Here is a 22242-nt window from a genome sequence, read left to right on the forward strand (position 1 = left end):
AACGTACCATTTCGAAGACAATCCTATTTAAACCATTTATTTTTAAGTAGGGTGTTTACAGATATGTGTGGTAGGTGAAACATGAAACGATGAGCTTTTTTCAAAATATATAATATGAACGTTTTTTTCTTGTAGGTCTCATTCTATTTATTGACAACATCACCAGGTGGCAGTTTGTAGAATTGCAAAAAGTGACACAAACTTGAAATCTAGGTTAGCATTTAAAACTCCTAATTACTAACCTCCGAATACTTAATTTCACTGATACACGGTAAAATAGATTTAAACAATTAATGTTCTTAGTTTTTTATATCAAACATCCCGCAATCCTTTAACCAATTTTAATTTCCACGGTATTCAAAGTCCCTTCTGATACAAACGAGCTGAAGCAGGCTTCAGCTAGATGGACGTTCTCTTGGAAAAGGCATAGAAGCACTTAAGACTCAAATTTTCTCTTTGTGGATTTATATAGGAAAGATCTTTTATAAACAGATTTGTCATAAAAACCTTTTCTTTAAATCAAGGTTTCCATTATAAAAAGGGCATTTTAATACAAGTTTAAAAAGTCTTCTATAATTACTAATAAAATACACCATTTTACAAACAAGGGTAAAGATTTGGAAAACCATACAATAATTCACAGACCATAACGTATATACAACAGCCAAATAAAAGTCTGAACAGGACAGGAAGAAGAAGACAGGAAATATCACGTGATTTATTGATAAACATCCCCATTTTCACAGGTCCATGTTAGGTGACATTTTAAGAAACGTGTTAAAGTTTAAAACAAGTCTTATTTTGCTCTAAAAAAATGGTTTTACTGGGTGGGCCCTTTGAGAGATGCAATAGCTATATTTTCTTCCACTCTGGGTTACTGGAGATCAAGACTGGAATTCAAATGCATTTATTGAATATATACACAATATACAGGGCAGAAAGAGATCTGCTCGTGTGCCGAGAGACGAACGAATCTGCGATGGTAGAGGTCTTCTGCACCGAGCTGGGGCTGCAGAGGGGAGCCTGTCAGGAGTGCAGCCCGGGCACTACAGACCACACATCATGAGCTGTAGCTGGGCACTTGTTGGCCCTGGCCAGCTGTGATCTCAACGTGTGGCTCAACGGCTGGCTATGCACTGCCAGGTCCAGCTGTTACTTAACCCTGGGATGCCAGCTGCTCTCCACTGTGATGCACCTAGATGCTGCCTGCCGCCGGCCGCTGGGAGTGGACAAAGCCGATGGCCTGACTGCTCAAGCACTGAAGCAAAGCACCTCCAGCGCACAAATGCTGCACTCAAAATGCTTAAGAGTGAACTGCAGCTAAGATCACATTAAAAAATAAACGGTGTTCTATTTATCTACTTATATTCTACAAAAAAGAACACTGTCCTAAGAATTAAAAAAGTGGTATATATTTAAGAGAACAGTCAGAATCATGAAAATCCACATCTTTGCTTTTAAGTATGAAAATATTCCACTTGTGTTTTTGGGTTTTTTTTTGGTGCTGCAGACAAAAACATACAAGCTATTTACACATTAGACCAGGTAAAATGAATCAGGTTAAAATACAAGAATAGAATGCACACATTAGTCATCCATCAGGAAATAATAGTCGTCCTCTGTACTTTCATCGCTGGCGGGGGGCTGCTCTGCTGTTGTGAACAGCTTCCCGACCACGGACGCCTCCTTTTCACCTGGAACGCAAACGGAAACATTAAAGCCTCAGAAACATCGATGAGAAAACAAGACACTAACATACAAGAAGGGATAAAAAATCCCCAAATCCAGCTCAATGATCTACACACTCCGAGATATACATACCATCGAATCGTCTGGCCGCACGTTTGATTGAGGGTGTGGGGATGTGCTTAAAGTCCTGCGAAGAGGAAAACAATAAGTTCAGTGACCAGGGGTGGGCAATCACTCCATCCTCAGGTCTTAACGTCTTAAATCACCTCATTATCGGTTTAAAGGTGCCAATTTGGTCCTTTTACCTAGGTTTTCAGGAGCAGTTTGAAGACCTAGAAAGCTTGCAGACAGGACAGCCCTGCAGGACCAGGAATGGCTATCAATGTTTCAGCTGCATATAAGATGAAGGAAGAATGTATCCTAGTGCACAGATTCATAACTCCAAGTCACTAGGTGGCAGAATCTAGCAGGTGTTCTAGGTCTGTTACAGTCAATAGCTGATGACCTTCGAGACGTGTTTAACCCCTCCAGTGAAGCCAATGCTTAACTCAATGATGTCATTAAGAGCCGAGCAGGAACGGAAACTGCTGCCACAGCAGCCCTCCGGTGCTGGTTGTGCACCACTATCCTAGTATCTCACTGAATTGTTTTGAGAATTCTTTTCATCCTTTCTTTCAAACTGATACTTGCTTTTGTTTTTACATTGATCACGCAAAATAGCGCTGTTGAAAGATGAAGGTCATTATATCTCCTCCCTTATCAATTGCCCTGTTCTCCTACTCTGTTCTTAACTTGAAACTGGCCTCCATGAGGTATAAATGATTCTTTGCCATGTCAGAATATTGAGTGTTATTATGAGCCAGTTCATATTAACACGTCCATCACTGGCCACATGTGTGCTGGTGCCGTTATACATACCTCTTGTGTCCTGATGTTAGCCCACGCCTTCTGCTTTCCCCTTTTCTGGTTCTTCTGCAGCTGATACACATACTTGTCACTGTTTTTTCTGGTAAAAGCAGGGAAACAGAATTAGAAACGTTTTTTTTTCCCTAGCTGAGTACTGAAGGCTCTTTTTAGTATATGAATCACAGTTTTCCGGGTGGGATACTGCATGGGTTTGTTTAAAGGCAGAGATCATAACTATTAGCACACTTCTTGAACTAATCTCTAGTGAAATGACTTATTATATGAGGCAGACCCTTAGTCAGACAGATAGCATAACCGTAATACTTCTGGCTGCCTGGCTATTGAATTCACTTTCTAAAACATCCCCTGGTACAATACTCAAGTCAGACATCCGAGAAGCTCTCTCTGTATAATACAGATTTCCTCTCACCGGTCTATGGTGCCCAGCATGCCTGGGGTGATGTGCAGGCACTTGGGGGTCTTCACCGAGGACGAACTCGCAGTGCTAGGAGTCTGTGGGTTGTAGTCTGAAAGCTGGAATGCATTGTCTTCATTTCCAGAGAGGGTAGGCAGCTGGAAAAGAAAATGAAAAAAGAAACTGAATCCAGGGTTTTTAGGACCGAGACACATTCTAGGATGCGTAGGATATTCCCGAAAGTATTACACCGCCGTTTAGAACCGAGGCGCTCTGGATCAAAACCATTCATCGGTTGCGGCAGAACCGTCTCATACCTTCACTCTTTTACTCTGCATCGGAGAGGCGGAGAAGATGTCGTCGTGATCGTCTTTGGCCATCTGGTCCAGGAAATTCCGCAGCTGCTTCTTCCTCTTCAGTGTCCCGACCTTCGCATCGATCCGGACTGGTTCTTGTCCTTTTGTGGCAACGGAGAACCATAAGAGATCAGAACAATGCAGAGATCAAGGCGATGAGGGAGAAAGCTCATGATTTACACAAAATGCATACAAGTTTTACATTTCTGCTCCAGCACAGGTAATTACACAGGTAATTGTGTTAATTAATAAATTGCAATACCTTGATAGAAAAATGCGGAGATTTGTTAAAAGACCGCATTCTAAGATATATGTGCAACTTTTAATTCTATCATCTAAAAAATGGGATTTATGTAATCTGCATCAGTAAACCTGACTTGTAACTCTTTGATGCATGATTTTAAACTATAGCATGACACTGTAACATTTTTAAGTTTCAGGTAACAATGTACAACTTAAACTACAGTTCTATGTATATTGCTTCATTGGTGATATACTATATCCTGTACAGGTAATTATAGCTCATACAAATTTACCTGGTTTCTCCTTTTTGGAAGAGGGCTTCTGCTTTGTTGCTCTGCTCTTCCTGTGGCTCGTGCAGTCATCAGTGTACTGCTGCTGGCACTCCTCGGCAGAACGCGTTCCCACACACATGGCCACATCCAGCCAGAAGCCTCTCTTGTGCTTCGGTAGAGATGATACTGCTCTGTCAGAGGAGTGTGGAAAGCACTTACAGTTACAGTAATTTGCAATTCATTAGAAGCTGTTATTATGTATTAATATAAAGCTACTGATACAGGAAGATCTGACTGGAAAAACGGCAGAGAAAATGTAGGTGTTGATAAACTGGAGGACAGCTGTTTCCTTTATATTCAGTGGACTGTTTGTTTAAGACAATCAGCACTGTTTTAACTAAAATATTCACAGATTTAAATCTTAAATCTACAGAGTGGTGTAAAACTTATCTCATTTGTTATTACAAGCCTAAAAATCCTGTATGAGAAATGCCTCTGAATGCACTTACTGTGTAATTCAATCTCTCCTGCATTCTCCCTTCTCACTGACATTCCTAATGGGGTAGATAACTATCAGGGAGCTAATTTAAGATTTGAATATAGGTACTTTGCCTTCCCCAGTTTCCTGAAAGGAGAGGAATGTACCTCTATTCACTGATTGAAGACAATCAGCACTTAACTGTGTGGGGCTGGGCAACCTGTAACATGCTGAAAGAGGAAGGGTCCAGAGGTGAGCCAGTGTACACTTTCTCACCCCCCCCGTGTGCGGCTGCAGGTTTTAATGCTATCAGCGGAGACATACATTTTTTTTTCCAAATCACTTGGGTAAAATAAAACTAATTGGAGAACCTAAATAAAAAAAAAACCTGATGTGTGCTTATATACATTCAGTGGAAATAGGTCAAAGGTTTCAGAAGCAATTTGCAAGCTCTTACTTGTGCAGCTTTTCCAGCTCTGTCTCAGACCATGCATCACCTTCCTCCTCGCCATCCTCCTCTCTCTCCTTTGCTGCCTTGAGCACTTCTAGGGTTTTCCCTTTAGTAGATCTGTGCTTTTTTTTATCTGACGAAGGTGTTGGCAACTTCCCATGTACTTTCCCCATATTATTGTGCGTGTCCCTTGACTGGTTCTTGTTGCCATTATTAAAATCCAGGGGATCTGCAGTCTCTGAAGCTCTGCTGCCATGTGAACGAGGCTGCAGATTTAAAACATCATGCTGATCAGAAACAAAGTTGTTAAGCTCAGGGTCATGTGAAGCTTTCTCATGCCTTCTTGCGCGGTTCTTAGAAGAACTGCATTTATTTGGGGTTGACTTTTTTTTTGGAGTCAGCGTGACCTTTTTGTCCAGATTTCGTAGGCAGCTCTCTCTCATTTTCGGTACGTTTACCACCTCTGAGTGGTCCCTTGAGACTGCTCCATATTGTTTGATACCTCCTGCGCCTCTTGCACACTCTTCAGACTCTGATTCCTGCATATTCCACTGCTGTTCAGATTGAATTCTCTCAATGCTATTCAAATGTCTTCTTCTGTGAGAGGCAGATCGCGATCTCAAGCTGCGTAATCCAATTGGACAACTTGTTTCAGCCACCAGTTCCTGTAGCTGTTCCCTACTTTTAGACCTCAAAATCCGCTGAGGCTCACTAATGTGTTCTGAACCTCTTTTGTTACGTGAGGAAGACCTCAATCTCCAGGTACTGTCTGTGGCTGAACTGCTTGTTTCAGTCTCCGATTCCTTTAAGCGTTTCTGAATTTGGTTTTTTTTCATCTGCTCTGGGGACATATAATCTAAGTTCCTACGTTGTGAGGAAGACCTGGACCGTAAGGAACGATGCATGTCGGAGCTGCTCATTTCAGTCTCTGATTCTTGTGAGCATTTCTTGCTTTGCTTGTCTCTTTTAAGCTCCTGGGCTGAATGGAAGTCCTTTGTAACCCTATTTTGAGACACAGACCTGGATCTCGGCACACAGTTTGAGCTATAGCATGTGCTCTTCGAGTTAGACTTTTCCTTTTTGCTGGACAACGTTCGTAAGGGAGGTTCGACTGGGTCTGCAACACTGGTGAGGCTGCAAGCAGCTGATCCCTGTTCAGGGTTCTTATTTGTACTGTGAGGGGCATGTTCCCTCAAGTCTCTTTTCCTGGATCTGCCCCTTCTGTGGTGCAGTTTCACTTTCCTTTGAAGGACCACATTCTCCCTTTCATCAGCACTGGACTCTGTCTGCTTTGCTACTGTGAAAGACACATTAGTTTCACTACCTGATAGCGCACTGTCTATTCCTTCTGGCATTTTGCTGGTACTGGGAGAAGAGCTTTCTGAACCACCCCTCTTTACAAACTTTACATTGTTTTTTGAGCATCTCTCTTTTATCTGTTCAATGGTTCTGATTGGTGTCAGAATCACAGTTTGTGGCTGCATAGATTTGACGCAGTCCAATTTTCCTCTCCTAGTGTTGTGCTTTTGGCTGGGGGATGCAACAGTCTTTCTCTCGTTGTCACCATGCACTATATAAAAAAAGAATCACAAACTTCAGTATAACAGCTGCACTGCATACAGTTGTGGAAACCCTTAAAAAAGATGAAGAATCATTTAGTACAAAAAGTGAACTAACGAAAGATCAACCAGTTTCTGCAGTTCAGTTCCTCTCTATGCACAAATGCTTACAGACACTTAGAAAATGCAAATGTTATTAATGTGAAGTCTAATGTATTTTAAAGAAACATGCACATATCGGAAAATATTTTTTTCCTGTCGTAAAATCCACTCCTATAAAATTGGAAAAACTGACCTCTGCACCTTTTCATTTCAGAGTGAAAACTGTGCTTTCTGATTACTATTTAAACTCCTTGCTGCCAGAAACCTTACCTTCGCTCTCCTCTGAGTTCGTCTGACGTTTCTCTGTGCTCTTACTGGTCGATAATTTCTTTTGGGTTCCCTTTGCAATCTGCAGAAGCAAGGTCAAAGTTATACTCTACATGTTTAGTTCCAAAACTCATCAATCACTCAAACAATAACAGCATCAGAAATCAAGTCCAGTGAAGACATGCATCACAATCAAGAAACAGCAAAGAATATCAAATACCTCACTGATACTCAGCAAATGACAAATATGTGCGGTGTCTTAATACTATCAAAGAAAAAAAATGCTTATTGAATCATCCTATAAACAGCTTTTTTATTTTATACATACATGAATTCAAATCAATATTTTTCAGCATAGCTCTCACTACTAAACTATGAAAACGGATTCAAGGTTTGATTCTGCACCCTGTTCTGCTAAACAGCATTGCTCTACTAATTTATTGCTTTAGATTGGAAACCCAAGATTCAGATATGAGGACTACTGTATAGCAAGTGCTCACATTCGCAAAACCTAAAAAGCAAACCTTGAAACCCCTTTCATGCATTTGCAAGTCCATCGCCCCCGAACAGAAGAACGAAACCAGGATGGAAAAAAGGAGCACGTACCTTCTGACGGAGATGGCGTTCCAAGTAATCGACACCTCCTTCGTTAAAGACCAGATTCATTTGTGAATCCACAAACACCCTCTCGCCCCTCCAGAAGTCCATTGGGGGTTTGACCAGTCTGCCACTGCGAGTTGTGCGCAAGTCACTCTGCAGCCGGCTGCTGATGGAAGCATCTTTAGTGGGGGTGGGGTGGGGGGGGAAGCACAAAATGAAATTATTTGAGTTAGAAGTTCTGAACCTAGAAGCTAATTAATACACTTTAAAAAACGACTTCAAGGGGGGATTTTGTGGACATTGGTGTGGTCCCTGGTATTACATGGCTGCAAGAGAAGGTGGTCAGCTGGACAAGCATTGAAATGCAAGATCTGACAACTGGGGACTGCGTCAGACGAGACAAATAACTTACTGGTGTCCTCGGTCCGTGGTGTGGTGGACTTAGCCTTAACCAGCTGCTCCTGTTTTTTAGGTGGAGCCTTTTTCCGAGACGTCAAGGATTTCTCCTCCTTCTTTCTTTCTCCTTCCTTTGGATCCTGTATGTTTTGTGTCTCAGCCTCTGCACTGCTTTTCAAACAGAGGCCTTATGAATTTCAGTTCAAAGGTGCTGATCTCGGCATCAAAATGCCTGAAGAGTGTCGCACTTTGCACTAAATCTGTATATTATGGTATGGCTAGGGAGAATCTCCTTTTCATCTATTTACACAAACCAAATCTCAGATCTCTAGCTTACCTTTTCAATCTAAGAATAAAGTTCTCAATGTAATCTTTCCACTTTTCTGGAAAACCAAATAAAAACTTTTTCAGGAATGATCTCGGCATAGCTGAAACACACAAAAGCACAGGCAAACCAAGAGATGAATCAAAGGAAAATAGCTCAGGTTCAAATGGCAGCTGTATTTTGAAAAATTAAACTATTTCATAGTGGAACAAGGGATGACGCCATCACCTGATTTTGGTTGAATTCAAGATCTTAAATTATTTAAACATTCCCTTACCTTTAGAAAGTCGGGTATCCATGCACATTTTTCCTATTAACACATAAATGCTGCCACTGATGGTCCTCAGAATGTTGTATTTGATCCGTTCTGCAACCAAGTTGCTGTGCCAAATTATCCCATTCATGTCCCTAAACAATACCGAAGGAGCTTAAGGTTAGTCTTGGTCAATACCCTATGGAAAGGGCAATAAGAGTATGAGACCACAAAGCACAAGTCAGATTTAATTTAATACAACACCTCATGAGAGGATTTGGATTTAGCCCTTGAGAGCTGCAGACAGCTCAGGTTTGCTTCCACCCTTGCTCCAGGCTATGTCACTGAATTTCATTACTTACAACCGTAAAAGATTAAAAAGCTGTAAAGTCTTAATCCAGAGGATGACAGCATCTCCTGAAACTTCTGCTGAACTGCAGCCCCCAAGAGGGGCAGAGGTGGGCAACCTGCTACACAGCAAGCCACACAAAATCTTTACAATCTAAAGCAATCCGATTCTCCACACTCAACCACACATACTTAATACTTACACCCTCTGGCCTTCCACACACACTCCATCGCTTAGGATTCTGATGCCCCACTTGCGCAGCCTTATATGCGTTTCCTGAAAAAAGCAAACAAGAAGAAGCTGTTGAAAGTCTTGATTGTGATGCCGCTTTTAAGTGCTAATGATTACACAGCCAAAACGGGAAACGCCAGAATCACAAATCTATTCCTTAGTCAACATATATATATACACATGTAATAGGTTTATTCCTTCTTAAAGCTTCACGGCTGAAACATTGTGTTTTCTTTCTTCTCTTTTCAGCATGGAATAAACCTATTACTTGTTCTTTTGCACCCTACGCATGCTGACGCAGCTACCCACCTGAAATATATATATACATGCCGCAGATGTACCAAAACCTCCCTGCACGTGTCCAATTAATACACAAAAAGCAAACGCTCTTTGAAAACTCCCCCCCCACCCCCCCCCCATCATAAGACTTGGAAATTTTCTGCTGTGGTTGCAGTCCCGGTTTCGGTGCAGAGAATATGCGTTCACATCAGACGCTTTGAAAACAGTTACAACATCAGCACACATAAAACCAGAATAAGCAGAGGTCATTCCCAATATGTTTTCGGCTTTGCAAGTGGCACCACCCTCCCTTCCCCGAAATAAAATATTGATAAAAACTCAAAGAACGTTCAGACTAGCAACTAGATTTGTCGAGTGATTCTGAGAAGACAAAATACGTTACTAACAGGAAAGTGTGGGCTATCCTGTGGCTCGACGATCTCCTGTTCGCTCCGAGGCTGAAACGTGGCTTTCTGTTTCCTGGGAAGGAAGATCCTTGGGGACTGGAGGAGGATCTGGTTCACCTCGAAGTTCTGGCCATTGTCATCACAGTCATTGGTAGATTCCGTACATGAAGACGAACTGGGACTTGGCTCAGTGTCTGTTGACACAGTGGTGCTATCTGCGATGGTTCTTCCTTCTGTGCTGGCATCATCAGTCCCCTGCCCAATGGAGTCCGATATCTGGGACATCTCATCATCTCCATCTTCCCCACTCATCTGCACCGGGTTTATACTAGATTCCTGAAGTCCTGCAAGACAAATTACAAACCCTTCGTACCCTCAGTTAAAGGTAATATCAGAACGTTTGTACTTCTGCTTTATGTAGAACTACACAAGCCACCATCCTTTTATTGCACCTTGGAATCATCTATTTTTCTACCATATACCTAGAAACTCCAGATACAATTACCAGACCTGCTCAGGGAAAAAAACAACAGAAATAGATTTAATAAAAAAGAACATTTGGCAGTCCAGGAGCTCATGACAATTTTTATCTGCTTATACTTTCCAAAACCTTTCAGGGGCAAAGTTGAGGTTCCATACAATTGGATGACTAATGTATTCACTCCTGGGAAATTCATTCATCCACAAATAACACAATGGCAGTTCACAAAAAAACCCAACATTTTGAACCGAACACTTTTATGCTTTACCGTTTGTAATGAATGTGCGCATTACCCGAGAAAGGATGTGGAATTTAGGGTTGTAAGGTGTAGTTAACACAATTGAAAAAAAAAAATTGGAGACTGTATACCAAAAACCTACCACAACCCCTCTACCCCAGCGTAAGATTTAGGACAACATACACTCGCCTCTGGCTCATGCACTTATTAGAGCCCTTCATTACCTCACACCGTGAGATCCACTGGGTCTTAAAACAGTGATTTAAGGAGCGGTGCATCTCTCACTGAAGGCACTGCACGGTACACACACCCAGTGGAAAAGCAAGGGAATCACGGATGACTAAAGCAAACCAAACACCCAGTTTTATACCAGCGCCAGGGAAGATCCCAGCTGCAGCTGGCTTGTGATGTAACGGGTTCGAACCAGCAAGAACTGGGCTGTAGGGTTTAACCTCTGCTCCAGGCTAGCTCAATTACTGGCAGGCGTTTAGAAACCAAAGACCCACTTTGCACTGTCAATCTGTTTGGAAAATCCCCAATAATCAAAAACCAACTACTCTGCAGGCGGTCCTGTATAAGTCACTCTGCACTTATGTCTTTGATGAATCGAGGAACTTGAGGTAGAACATCCCCACACTTAAAAGGCACCAAAAGCCTACAATGTAGGTGGTTTGTGAATTATTTTGTTCTGTATTGTGAAGAGCAAAATCTAACATTAAAAATTATTTTTCCTATAGACAATAGCTTCAATGGACTTTGATTATAATCCTTTATGCCCTAATATTAAAACTGAGTACAGGTTAGTCATGAAATAGTAATTAAAAAGCAAGAGCTAACATGATTAGAAACTAAAAATTAAAAACCTCAAATGAAGATAATTCCTATAATATAAGGATTCAATTATATAAATGAACTACAGCCGGGAGGAAATTGTTTTAGGAACAATTGGAAACTGACCTCCATGCGTGAAGTCCGCTGTGGCCTTGATTTGATTTTCCTCTTGTTGTTTCTGCTTTCGCAATTCAATTTTCTGCTTCATCTGGGCAAAAATCTTAGCCGGAGACTCCTTTGGGAAATCATCTTTTTTTGTACAAGAGAAAGCTGGCTTCTTAATAGGAACTGTTGGTACTGTAAAGTTAAAAGTGAAGATAAAATCACTTTAAAAAATTCAAGGTCTATCAAACAGCATTACACTTGCAATTCATCGATTGATCTTTTCGTCCAAGTTAAACATCAGAGAGCCTGACTCTCCAATTTCAAATAAATTGTTTCCATATTTATTTATTTGGCCAGCAGCCATATCACCCTGCATCTCACAGCCGGCAGCCCACTGACGCTCAGCAGGTGTGAGCCTGGTCAGTACCTGGATAGGAGACCTCCTGGGAAAAACTAAAGTTGCTGCTGGAAGATGTGTTAGTGGGGCCAGCAGGGGGCGCTCACCCTACGGCCTATGTGGGCCCTACCGTCCAAGTATAGTGACGGGGACATTATACTGTAAAAAGGGGCAGTCCTTCAGGTGAGACATAAAACTGTGGTCCTGACTCTCTGTGGTCATTAAAAATCCCAGGTTGTTTCTCAAAGAGTAGGGGTGTAACCCCGGCATCCTGGCAAAATATCCATGTCTCCTTTACAAAGCCTTTATCTTTACTTTATTCATGGCCTCCTAATAATCCCCATCTATGAACTGGCCTCATCACTCTGCTCTCCTCCCCAATGAGAGCTGGTGTGTGGGGAGCGTACTGGTGCACTATGGCTGCTGTCACATCATCCAGGTGGGGCTGCACACTGGTAGCGGTGAAGGGGATCCAGATTACCAATAAAGTGCTTTACGTCCTGAAAAGTACTGTGTAAGTGTAAGGAATTCTTATTATATTTATTGCAAAACATTCTCCATTTCACTGAAACTGTCTCACACTCCAGAAAGCCTGTGCCTGACTGCCCAAGACAGACTGCAACTTTAATTACAGGGTGTATTCAGGCCCACAACCCTTAGTTATATACGTTCAAGCAATCATAACATGCAACACCACAGGAAGAGTCTTCAAGATGTCTGTGAGGAAATAAAAAAAACTTCCCAGCGAGCACATCAGTCACAAACAGAAGTCCTAATAAAGAAACAATTTAAGAAAAATATTTTAAATGGTAAAAGTAAAAACTTACCAATAAAGACCACGTTCTTCTCATTGTCCCTCTTTGTGGGTGCTTGACTGACTTCCTGCTCGCCACAGTGAGCATCTGCAGCACGGAGCGGCACCGGATTGGACGCAGTAGCTGTTCTAAGGGGACTCCTGGTGACTCGGTCCGGCACCAGTCCGAAGGCCTGGACTGGCGTCCGCTCGGCCTCACGCTGGCCACCCTTGCGGGGTGTTTGGCAGGGGTGACGTCTTTGGGAAGGGGTCAGGATAATCGCCTGGTCCTCCGTCTCTGGCGGTGTCCGAGAGGGCTCGGGCTGCTCCCATTCCCTCGCGATGGGGAAACTACTTTTTCTATCCCTGTCGGCCTCCCGTGACTGGCTGGCACTTTTCCCCGTTGACAGCGTTCTCTGGTCCAAGTGGTTTTTTATTCCTATATAAAACTTTTTTACAGGCGTTTTATTTTCCTTCAGACTCTCCACAAAGGATGGGCCGCCCTTATCTACACGCATGTTGTTGATACTGCGGGGTTCGCAGGCCTGCGTGTTGTAGCCGTGGGCTCCACACATCACAGTGGAGCTCCTGACTTGTGTCGGCGTCTGATTGCTTGTTGGTCCCACAAAAACGGGCAGAACGTTCGGAAGCAAAACATTCTCTTCATCCGAGTGGTCGCTCTCCACCAGTTTCAGTAACTCCTTCACCGGAGTGAGAGCATTGAGTGGGATTTTACTGAGTGGGATGGATTTGAAAGTCGACCTTTTCCTCGTTTTATCCGGTGTTCTCGATGGCGTTTTAAACATTTTATAAAAGATGTTAAGACGTTTTATTTCCTACGGCTTTTCCTACAAGAATCCAGTTTTTTCCAGGAATCGAGTCCCGCGTTCTAGCTGCAGAAACAAAACGTAAATGAAAATAAAGTATTTTTGCAGGAACGAAAAGTTGTTAAATGACTCGTCAGTTAACCATTTACGTTAAAACGTAAAGTAGATAAACAGACACTCCGACACTTCCAACCGCATCTGTTTACCAGTGTTCAAAATTCTTGTTTGGGGGAACAATAAAGACATATGTGAAATTCGCAGTAGGATGTTTTAAAAAAAATAAAAACAAAGGTTAAAACCGACGACATCATTTTACACCGGAATTGGCAAACAGCAATAACCGCCCATTATTCTCTTTTATAAAACATCTACCACATTCATTTATTCATTTGTAGGCAGCAAAAAACATCGCTCTAAAATAATTACTGGATTTAAAAAGAACATTACGCTATACAAAAAAACAAAGCCATGTGTAATCTCCAAATAAAATTGATAGTCTATACTTACCACATCAAATTTTGAATAATACACATGGACAGTGGATTGGCTACCGATTTACTAGTACATCACTTCCGGTTAGTGAGAGGTTGTCGTGTGTTGATGACGCCGCGGGAGCGACGAAATGCAGAAGCCTTCTTCGCATTGTAAGTGTATGTGAGCATCGACTTTTGCGGTTACGCTAAATGGATGGATTATACATCCATACGCATTATATTAGATAGTTAATGTTGACAAATTTCATACACTCAGTAATCGAAAATAAAGTTTACAACAATGTATTATCATTCGGTGTTGCCAGCCTTTTCATGTCCTGGCTAAATTGTCGCTGTAAAAGTATTTTTTCAATTAGATGTTGTAGGAGTTCTTGTAAAAAAACGTTTTTGGCAGTTTGAAGACAAGTGGGAATTTTAGAGAGGATACTATTGCTGTGTCACATGGTAGGTTTCTCTTAGGAATCTGGTAGTTGTAGTCATCAGTCCTCACGTTTCATTCATTTGGATTCATTCAAAAGCAACTCAACATTGTAGCATCTCCCTCCATGTCAAATCTCGGGTCTTTTTTATTTTACCGTCTTAAAAACGTATTCTAATCGTGTTATTGTAACTTCTGTCTGTTATTGCATTTAATTTCATTTGGGTTTTTTATTTGACTATATTTTTGTCTTTGTAATATGTAATATTGCATTTTTTTGCAATAATAACCAAATGCAAAACGCTAAGCCCCCTCCAAAAAACGAGTAAACTGACGCGGTTTTCCAGGAGGAGGCCTGGTTTGTAGATGCAGCCCAGCGATGCCTGTGTCAGCTCTCCAGCTCCCGCAGGAAGTCTGGGTTCATGTCTTCAGTTTCCTGACGGACAAAGAGAAAGGGGATATTCGGGCGACCTGCCGGTACTTCAGGCGGCTGATAGACCTTCCATCCCTGTGGAAGAGCAGCCCGGCTGTGGTGAAGAGAATCAGCGCCGGCAGCTCGGGGTTCTGGACGACGCTGCGCAGAAGGAGAACGGGTTCTGTGCTGGTGAAGGCGGGCGTGACCCAGTGGGAACAGCTGGCCACCTCATTACCTTGGCTCACGGCCGTGGCTATAGAGCAGTGCCGGAATGACAGCGTGCTCCAGACACTTCAGAGATTCAGGAAGCTCAAGAGGCTTGTTATGAGGGGTTTCCACTGCTCTTCCACACTGCCCAGTCTCCTCGCCCCCCTGCAACAACTCACTCACCTCACCTTGTGTGAACCACACTGCTCCCAAACAGCGGAGCTGATAGCTGGCGTCTCTCAGCTAACTAACCTCAGATCACTAGTTTTCCATGAAGGTTCGAAACCCATTCCTGAGCAGACATTCCAGGACATGTTGCGGCGCCTGCCTCACCTGAAGGAGCTGTCTCTCAAAGCAGAAACTTCACCTTACCCCCTGCCAGCTGACTATTTTGCTCTGCCCAAGGTGGCCCCTGAAAAGACAGGTCAGGCCATACTGCTTTCCTAGAACTGCAGCATTGTAAAGTTAGATCGGTAGAAGTATTTACTTTTTCACGTCATGTGTCTTAAATATATAGTTAATTATTTCTTGTTTCTGCACAGATAATTCATGTGAAATTTCCATGTAGCCAATGAGCTTCATCAGCAGGGGTAGCCTGTTGATCAAGTGACTCATAAAAATCACCAGCAGTTCTTTTTTTTTTTTTAAGCTTCAGTTTACCTCCTCTCAGGTTGTTTGTTGGCTGGTGACTACAATAGCATGTGTTATACAATAGCATTTTTGACATCTTCAGTTGAACAGAAGTCTTATTTTACCTGTCTGTAAAAGAGATTCTTTTCTGCTTTCGATTGCAACAGAACCACATGCTACTAGCCTCGGGTTGACAAGGCTGGAGCTCCTGAACTACAGGGATTCTGTTCTGTCCCAGACGTCCATAGAGCAGCTGTCCAGTCTCCAGAGTCTGGCCATTTACTTCCACCCTGAAGCAGTGGCCTCAGGGAGTTGTCACTTGGAAACGTTAGTGCGTGAACTCCCATGTCTGACGGAACTCACAGTTGCACGTAAATGTTTCACTCTCACTTGTCCATCATAATAGCTGTAGAACACACAGTGGTTGGGCTCAATGGTAAATCTGTTTTCAATGTTAGGCCATTTAAGTACCAGGTTTGAGAATAGTGACCCCAGTCTGGGTGAAACAGAATGCAACAGGGCTTTATATCTCCAGAATCTAAAGAACTAGGAAAAAGATATTATCAGTCAAGCCATCTTGTCTCCTATATATGAATCCCTGTGCTCCTGTATTGGTGGTAGAAAACCAGAAATCTGACAAAACATTAAAACCCGTTTTGAACTGTAGAACTGTTTTGTTCTCCTGCGGCTCCCATTGGCGTTGGGACCTAAATAAATTTTGCCTCTGTCAGACTTAAGAAAAATTAATTCACTTCTGTATGTCGTTCATTTAAAGTGAACAATGGCGAAACTAAAATGCCATCGTGTGAAGAGCACCGTTCTTGCCTGCATTAATGTGGAATTTTGAGGGATTCTGCAGCTTTCCAATGTGAGAAAGGGGAATAACCATTTATCTGTGGTTTATTTATACAGTTCAACAGCAGTGTAAATTATATTTATTTGCCGTATATTGTCATTATATGTTAATTAATGCTTTCCAAGTTGCTTACAGAATTTGTATTCCTAGGTGGATATCCCTTCAGCGTGTATGTACGGTCAATACCACCCAGTCTGAAAAGCCTGTCCTTGTTCAGAGTAGCTGTCAGCGCAAAGGACATGAAGACTCTGGGCAGCCGGACAGCAGGCCTGAGGCACCTTCAGATGGACATGTGTACCAGTGACAGGCAGTGGAGTGTGCTGGACTTCCCACAGCTACGGACTCTCCAGCTTCGGTAACGCTTTCTTCGAAGCCTAAGAATGCTACCTTTCACATTGTATGCTTTTGTTCCCAGTTACATGAATGTATTGTACCTAGAAAGGGGGTTGTTTTTTGTGCAGTACTGGTGAAACCTGTTAAGGAGCATTGTGTTGTAGTAATGATGTAGGTAATGCTAGTAAGAGCGGAATGATGGGTAAAAATGAACGTCCAACATTCCACCGATTTAGCCAAAAAATAAAATGCCACAAATTGGACGTGTAAACATAAGCCCTCTATAACTCACAAGACTGAAGATTTACTTGCACAGATGATGACAATCCTGTGTTGGGTGTGGTTCCAGACACTGTAATGTGGCTGTGGAGGAGCTCGTTGGCCTGGCTAAGCTGCGCCACCTGGAGAAGGTGGCGGTGCTGGATGCCCACCTCTGTGATGGAGGCACTCTGCAGAGGACGTTCCAGAAGCTCAAGAGCCTCACCGACAACCGGCTGCAGATTCTGCATTCTGTCCTCCCGCCGGACCCCATGGCGTGCTCATGCGCTCGACCCTGACACCACGCTGACAGGGTCTGCCTTTCGATAAAAAGCGCTGCGCAGCGAGCACTGACAATTTTCAACATCCGCATCAAAATCCTTCTCAAGGCTTGATTTGTTTTTACTGTTATTACTAAAAAAAAATAAGTATAACCTGCTGTGCATCGGTTGACTGTGAAAGGGTCAGTTCCTTCTTCAAATAAAGAGCAAAAGCTGACAGCCTACATTTCCATACTGTACTTTACCTTAATTAAAAAGTTGTCTTTACTATTCAAATTCTAATGGGCTTTTTCTAAAGTGATATTTGGAAAATGTTATGCTTTTTAGAAAGATAACGAGGGCAGAACGCAGATTATTAAATCATGTGTACTACATAATAATAATACATATATTGTGCATGTATAGTGCTTTTTGTCCCAAGGCCTCCTAAAGGGTTTCACATAGAGGAAGACCCACTTTATCCCCCACTCAAGTGCAGCACTCATCTGGTTTGTGCAAGGTAGCCATTCTGTGCCAGTAGCCCCACTACACAGCAGTTCGGGTAGAGAAGTAGGGAGGTGGGAATTAGTTCCCAGATTGTGTTAAGATGATAATTCAAGGGAGGTCAGATTGTGCAAGTCCAGAGTAAAAATGACCAAGGACACTGGGGTCAACAGTTCTCCTCTAAAGGTCACTGCCTTGATATCTTAATGATCAAACAGTGAAGGCCTTGATTTTACTCATCTGTTGGATGACACTTCCTACAGTATAGTGGCCCCAGTCACCATACTGGGGTGTTGGTGTAAAAATCATGGTATAGAAAGGGAAGTGTTATCTACTGGTCCACCAACACTTCTTCCAGCAGCAACCTGATGTTTCTTAGAGCTCTCCTATCCCAGTTCTGGCCAGAACCAGCCCTTTCTTAGCTTCTCTGGTCAGATTACAATATGGCAGCGCTGCTATGCTAAGAATCCAAAGGATTCTGATATTATTTTCTATATCTACTTTTGTCTCAGCCATTATTTTGTGTCCCTTGCTAACTGGTGGTGTGTCTGGCCTTTGTATCGTGGGACATAATCAGAAGTTCTTTGCAGCCACACGGGGGCAATAGACACACGGGGAAGCAAGCTCCTCTCTCAAAATTACTTGAATAAATGTCAAAAGGGTACACAGCTACATATGCTTCAAATATTTGATCTTCTACCATGAGATTTCTGCCAAATGAGTTTCGCTGCATTTTGCTCCCCTAGGTGGGTTTTGAGCATATTTGTTACTTTCTGATTTTAATATTAAAAGAGGCAATTTGTTTTAAATCTTATATTCTTCCCTCCTGCTCAAAATAACCTGCATTCTGTTTACCATTGCAGTTTTCATATGAATCATTAAACTTCTGCATATTTCTTTTGCTACAGTCTTTTGGGCCACTATGGGTATGAAGAGTATTTTTTAATCAAAGCATTTTTTTATAGCAATATCTGTGGATACATTTTATCTTGGTCTTGGGTGTAGTTTTACCAGCATTCAAATACAGAATTATTCCAAAACTAGCCATTTAAATTAAACTCATAGTTCAGCTCGAATTATGAGAAGAAAGGTGAAAAATGCGAGGTGGCTATTGGGACTGTCTAACCCATTTGGTAGCAGTCAACACAAGGATCGCATCCACTTCCTGTATTTCTTGAAAAATGCCAGGATTTCGAGTTTGGTGACAGGAGCGCGTGGGTATTTCCAGACACAGGTAAGGTAGAGAGAGGTAAACATTTTCTAGCAGGTTCCGTTCTCAGAATTCTTTACATGCACATTGACACACTTTCCTTTGATGAGTTCTTAGCACTTGCTCAGCCTGGGGTTGAAACATTTTGCCAAGCTCTTCTAAAGAACGATGAATGAACCAACGTTTAAGAGGGGAAGGAAACACTGACAGAAAGTGCTTAATGTGAGGGTGTTTCAGGCTCTTGGAATCCATTATGTGCCAAGTATATCATAGAAAATATGGAAATAATAACCAGAAGGAAGACATCATTAGACCAAGACGGGCATAGCTCAGAAAACTATTTAGGTTAGGTGTGGTATTAAGCTGCGTCTGGTGAGAACTCAGTGGAAAGCCATGGTTTGTAGAAGAACAGTAACCAGCGGCAGGAGACCTCCACACAACTGCACCACTTTTAATACAACGAAAGCACACCGGGAAATGAAACTGCAACACTTATCTGCACCTGCTTGATGTACTGTTCAATAAAACTAGATTCTGACACTTACAACAGTGTACTGTACAAAATGAAACAGGGCTGTCAGTCTTCTAGAACAAGCTTGTTATACCAGCAAGAGACACCTTTCCTTTGTATATTCTGTATGCATATAGACAAACTGAGCATCATTGTTCACATAGTTGTTTTTAAGTTTGTGCCTTAGTGGAGATGGACAATCTGACTGGACAATCACTGGCTCAACCCTCAGAGGACGTGTAGTTCATGGAGGGGACTATCTGAGGTCCTCTCTGTGCTGGGTTTGCATTTTGTTTCTTCCAGTATTAACTTTTATGTCTCACATTTGTCCTGGCTATTAAGTGTTGACCTCGTGTTTGGAAAAATAGCAATAATAGGTTACACAGATGCAGAGTAAATTGTTAGAGTTCTGCCAGCTCTAACTGGCAGAATGTCAATGCCTGTGTTGTATTTTAGGTAACAGCTGTCTGTCTCTGTGAACCTACCCATACTACAGGGTTATTATGCATCAACTCCTTGTAAAATCCATCCATGCAGGAGTGGGAGGGTGTGGACTGAGTTAAAGGTTTGCAGGAAGAGTGCACTGAGTGTTTCATATTTTTATGGTCCAATTTGCAGTGATTTTTCTAGTTGGAATGAAACATTTAGAGAGAAAATTGTTAGGCGTTTTCTGCACTTGAAGTCTGTTTAGTTAACAGCAGCGAATGTTTTGCAGCATGTACTATAATTTCAAGCTTTTGAGAGCATGCTGGCAGAAATATGTAAGCTGGAGACTACTTAGACAAGGCAATTTGTTAGGAATGAAGATGTCTATTTAGAGCTGAATGCTACTTTTTTTCACAGGAAAAAAAAAACACCGTTGGCACAACAGTTGCAGGATGGTTAAACACAAGAACCCCCAAAACATTGAATTCAATTAAATGACTTGCAAACTTTTTAAAATCGTGACACATCACATGAAAAACGTAAAATATTTTGCCTTTCAGCTGGGGACCTGGAAATGTCATGACATCTTGCTGTATGCCTGGTTTGTTACAGTAATTTAGCAGTTGTTTAAACACTCAGTTGCTTACATGCTGAGTGTGTTAGCTTTTATCCCACAGGGCAGCCTTGTTTCACAAAGCACAAAAATCAAAATCAGAATTTGGTGACGGGCATCTGGGTATGTCACAGCTGCGAAGAAAAGCATTTTCCCAGTGAGGTGGAGGGTGCAGTGATTAACTACATCTACCTATACAAGAATGTCACAGAGAACTGGGAGGTGTGTGATCTGCACGGATTTCACTTGCTGTTGAGGGAGTTCTGTTTGGAATCCAGTTTGACTGTCTGTTCAGCATTAGCACAAAGGGTGTGTACTCGATCATGAGTGTGTGTAGTATGATGCCATCGAAAACAGTCAGATATAAATCATCTGCCATCAGAAACAGACACAAATCAAGAGATGTAAGAGGTAACTAAGTGTAATGACAATAATAATAATCATAATAATTCCTTACACTTACATAGCACTTTTCTGGACACTCCACTCAAAGTGCTTTACAGGTAATGGGGACTCCCCTCCACCACCACCAGTGTGCAGCCCCCACTTGCGTATTTGAAGGTGTCATAGTGCGCCAGCACGCTTACCACACATCAGGTATCAGTGAGCAGGAGAACAGAGTAATGAAGTCAATTCATAGATAGGGATTATTAGGAGGCCATGATTGGCAAAGGCCAATGGGAAATTTGGCCAGGATGTTGGGGTAACACCCCTACTCTTTTCCAGGAACATCCTGGGATTTTTAATGACCACAGAGAATAAGGACCTGAGTTTTATATCTCATCCTACGGAGGGTGCCTTTTTACAATATATTGTCCCCGTCACTAAACTGAATCATTAGGACCCGCACAGACCGCAGGTTAAGCACCCCCTACTGGCCCCACTAACACCTCTTCCAGCACCAACCTTAGCTTTCCCAGGAAGTCTCCCAACCAGGTACTGACCAGGCCCATTCCTGCTGAGCTTCAGTGGATTCTCAGTTGTGAGTTTCAGGATGATATGGCTGCTGGCATAAAGTGGAAGTGCATTTAAAACCAGAAAGGGGAGCAACTTCTTTATACAAAGGGTTGTGGGTGTCTGGAACAAGTCACCCAGGCATGTTGTCCAAGTTGGCGTCTTCTGAGAAACTGCTACATGTGGGTTCATCCTCAGATCAATCAGCTACTAATTACTGAACTGTCAAGGTGAGCCAAGAGACCTCCTTGTGTTTTCCATATGTTCATCTTTCGTATGTTCTTACATTAAAAATAATAGACTAATAACAATTACTTACTATTTATACTAACATTACTGATTCTAATTATAATAGCAATCTGACATCCAATGTAAAAATAAGGATATCAGCAAAAAATAGTTTGAAATGGTTGTGGTGTAACCAACAATGCAAGTTTAATATGGAAGCAACGTTTTTGGCTTGATACGATACAAGTGGCAATGTACTGCAAGATAGCAGTTGAAAAGAAAATATTTTCAGATTGAAAAATAAATCAGATGAAGCTGAAAGAGATTAAAGGTTTATCCTACAGACCATGAGGGAGGTTCAAGACCCCCCCATGCTCGGTGTACTTAGCTAACCTACCAGGCAATCAGATTAGCGGAGAGCAAAGGCACCTTTGAATTGGTAATGTAAATGTCATTGCTTTGTTTGATCATGGGCCGGCTTAGTTTAGATGTGTGTCTAGAGTAATTAATCTGAAGGCAGGCTTGCTGGGTCCCTAGGGGCTGCTTTAATAAAATTGGCTCAGTTGGAGGAGTCAACTACTCAGTCCCAACGCAGTGACTCTGAAGAGACGATGGACTGTCTTGGCAATGAAGACGCCAATCGACGCTCAGCGCTGTTTCGGGTTACATGCAGCA

General features: G+C 42.2%; 2 protein-coding genes across 4 annotated transcripts; one reads left to right on the forward strand and one right to left on the reverse strand.

Annotated features, from left to right (window-relative positions):
• Positions 1 to 448: 448 nt before the first annotated feature.
• Positions 449 to 13852, reverse strand: mis18bp1 (MIS18 binding protein 1). The gene is made up of 17 exons (XM_088925496.1): positions 13758 to 13852; positions 12458 to 13316; positions 11255 to 11425; positions 9579 to 9922; positions 8864 to 8937; positions 8337 to 8467; positions 8072 to 8162; positions 7751 to 7902; positions 7345 to 7517; positions 6742 to 6820; positions 4817 to 6380; positions 3903 to 4072; positions 3328 to 3467; positions 3026 to 3168; positions 2608 to 2695; positions 1822 to 1876; positions 449 to 1694 (listed from the first exon to the last, which is right to left on the reverse strand). The coding sequence occupies exons 2-17, from the start codon at positions 13227 to 13229 to the stop codon at positions 1588 to 1590; spliced, it is 4254 nt and encodes a 1417-aa protein (XP_088781622.1). The 5' UTR covers positions 13230 to 13316; positions 13758 to 13852; the 3' UTR covers positions 449 to 1587.
• On the forward strand, positions 13850 to 17412 carry LOC148828166 (uncharacterized). Of its 3 annotated transcripts, none has more exons than XM_088925498.1 (5): positions 13850 to 13894; positions 14510 to 15208; positions 15582 to 15785; positions 16421 to 16625; positions 16953 to 17412. In XM_088925498.1, the coding sequence occupies exons 2-5, from the start codon at positions 14542 to 14544 to the stop codon at positions 17158 to 17160; spliced, it is 1284 nt and encodes a 427-aa protein (XP_088781624.1). In that variant the 5' UTR covers positions 13850 to 13894; positions 14510 to 14541; the 3' UTR covers positions 17161 to 17412. The 3 variants fall into 3 exon arrangements, with proteins under 3 accessions (XP_088781624.1, XP_088781625.1, XP_088781626.1); XM_088925499.1 differs by having other exon boundaries at positions 13856 to 13900; XM_088925500.1 differs by having other exon boundaries at positions 13861 to 15208; positions 16493 to 16625.
• The last annotated feature ends 4830 nt before the right edge of the window (positions 17413 to 22242 follow it).

This window comes from Atractosteus spatula, chromosome 9 (genome assembly GCF_055471065.1).
Source record: "Atractosteus spatula isolate fAtrSpa1 chromosome 9, fAtrSpa1.hap1, whole genome shotgun sequence".
Lineage (NCBI taxonomy): Eukaryota > Metazoa > Chordata > Actinopteri > Semionotiformes > Lepisosteidae > Atractosteus > Atractosteus spatula.

What these genes read in the sequence shown, in the direction of transcription:
- mis18bp1 (XM_088925496.1), bottom strand. Translation starts at nt 13,229, where the DNA reads ATGTTTAAAACGCCATCGAGAACACCGGATAAAACGAGGAAAAGGTCG. An exon ending in AACGCCATCTCCGTCAGAAG is followed by an intron (nt 6,821 to 7,344) that starts GTACGTGCTCCT and finishes TTGCTTCTGCAG; the next exon opens with ATTGCAAAGGGAACCCAAAA. An exon ending in GAACTCAGAGGAGAGCGAAG is followed by an intron (nt 6,381 to 6,741) that starts GTAAGGTTTCTG and finishes TTTTTTATATAG; the next exon opens with TGCATGGTGACAACGAGAGA.
- LOC148828166 (XM_088925498.1), top strand. Translation starts at nt 14,542, where the DNA reads ATGCCTGTGTCAGCTCTCCAGCTCCCGCAGGAAGTCTGGGTTCATGTC. An exon ending in GGTGGCCCCTGAAAAGACAG is followed by an intron (nt 15,209 to 15,581) that starts GTCAGGCCATAC and finishes CGATTGCAACAG; the next exon opens with AACCACATGCTACTAGCCTC. An exon ending in GACGGAACTCACAGTTGCAC is followed by an intron (nt 15,786 to 16,420) that starts GTAAATGTTTCA and finishes TTGTATTCCTAG; the next exon opens with GTGGATATCCCTTCAGCGTG.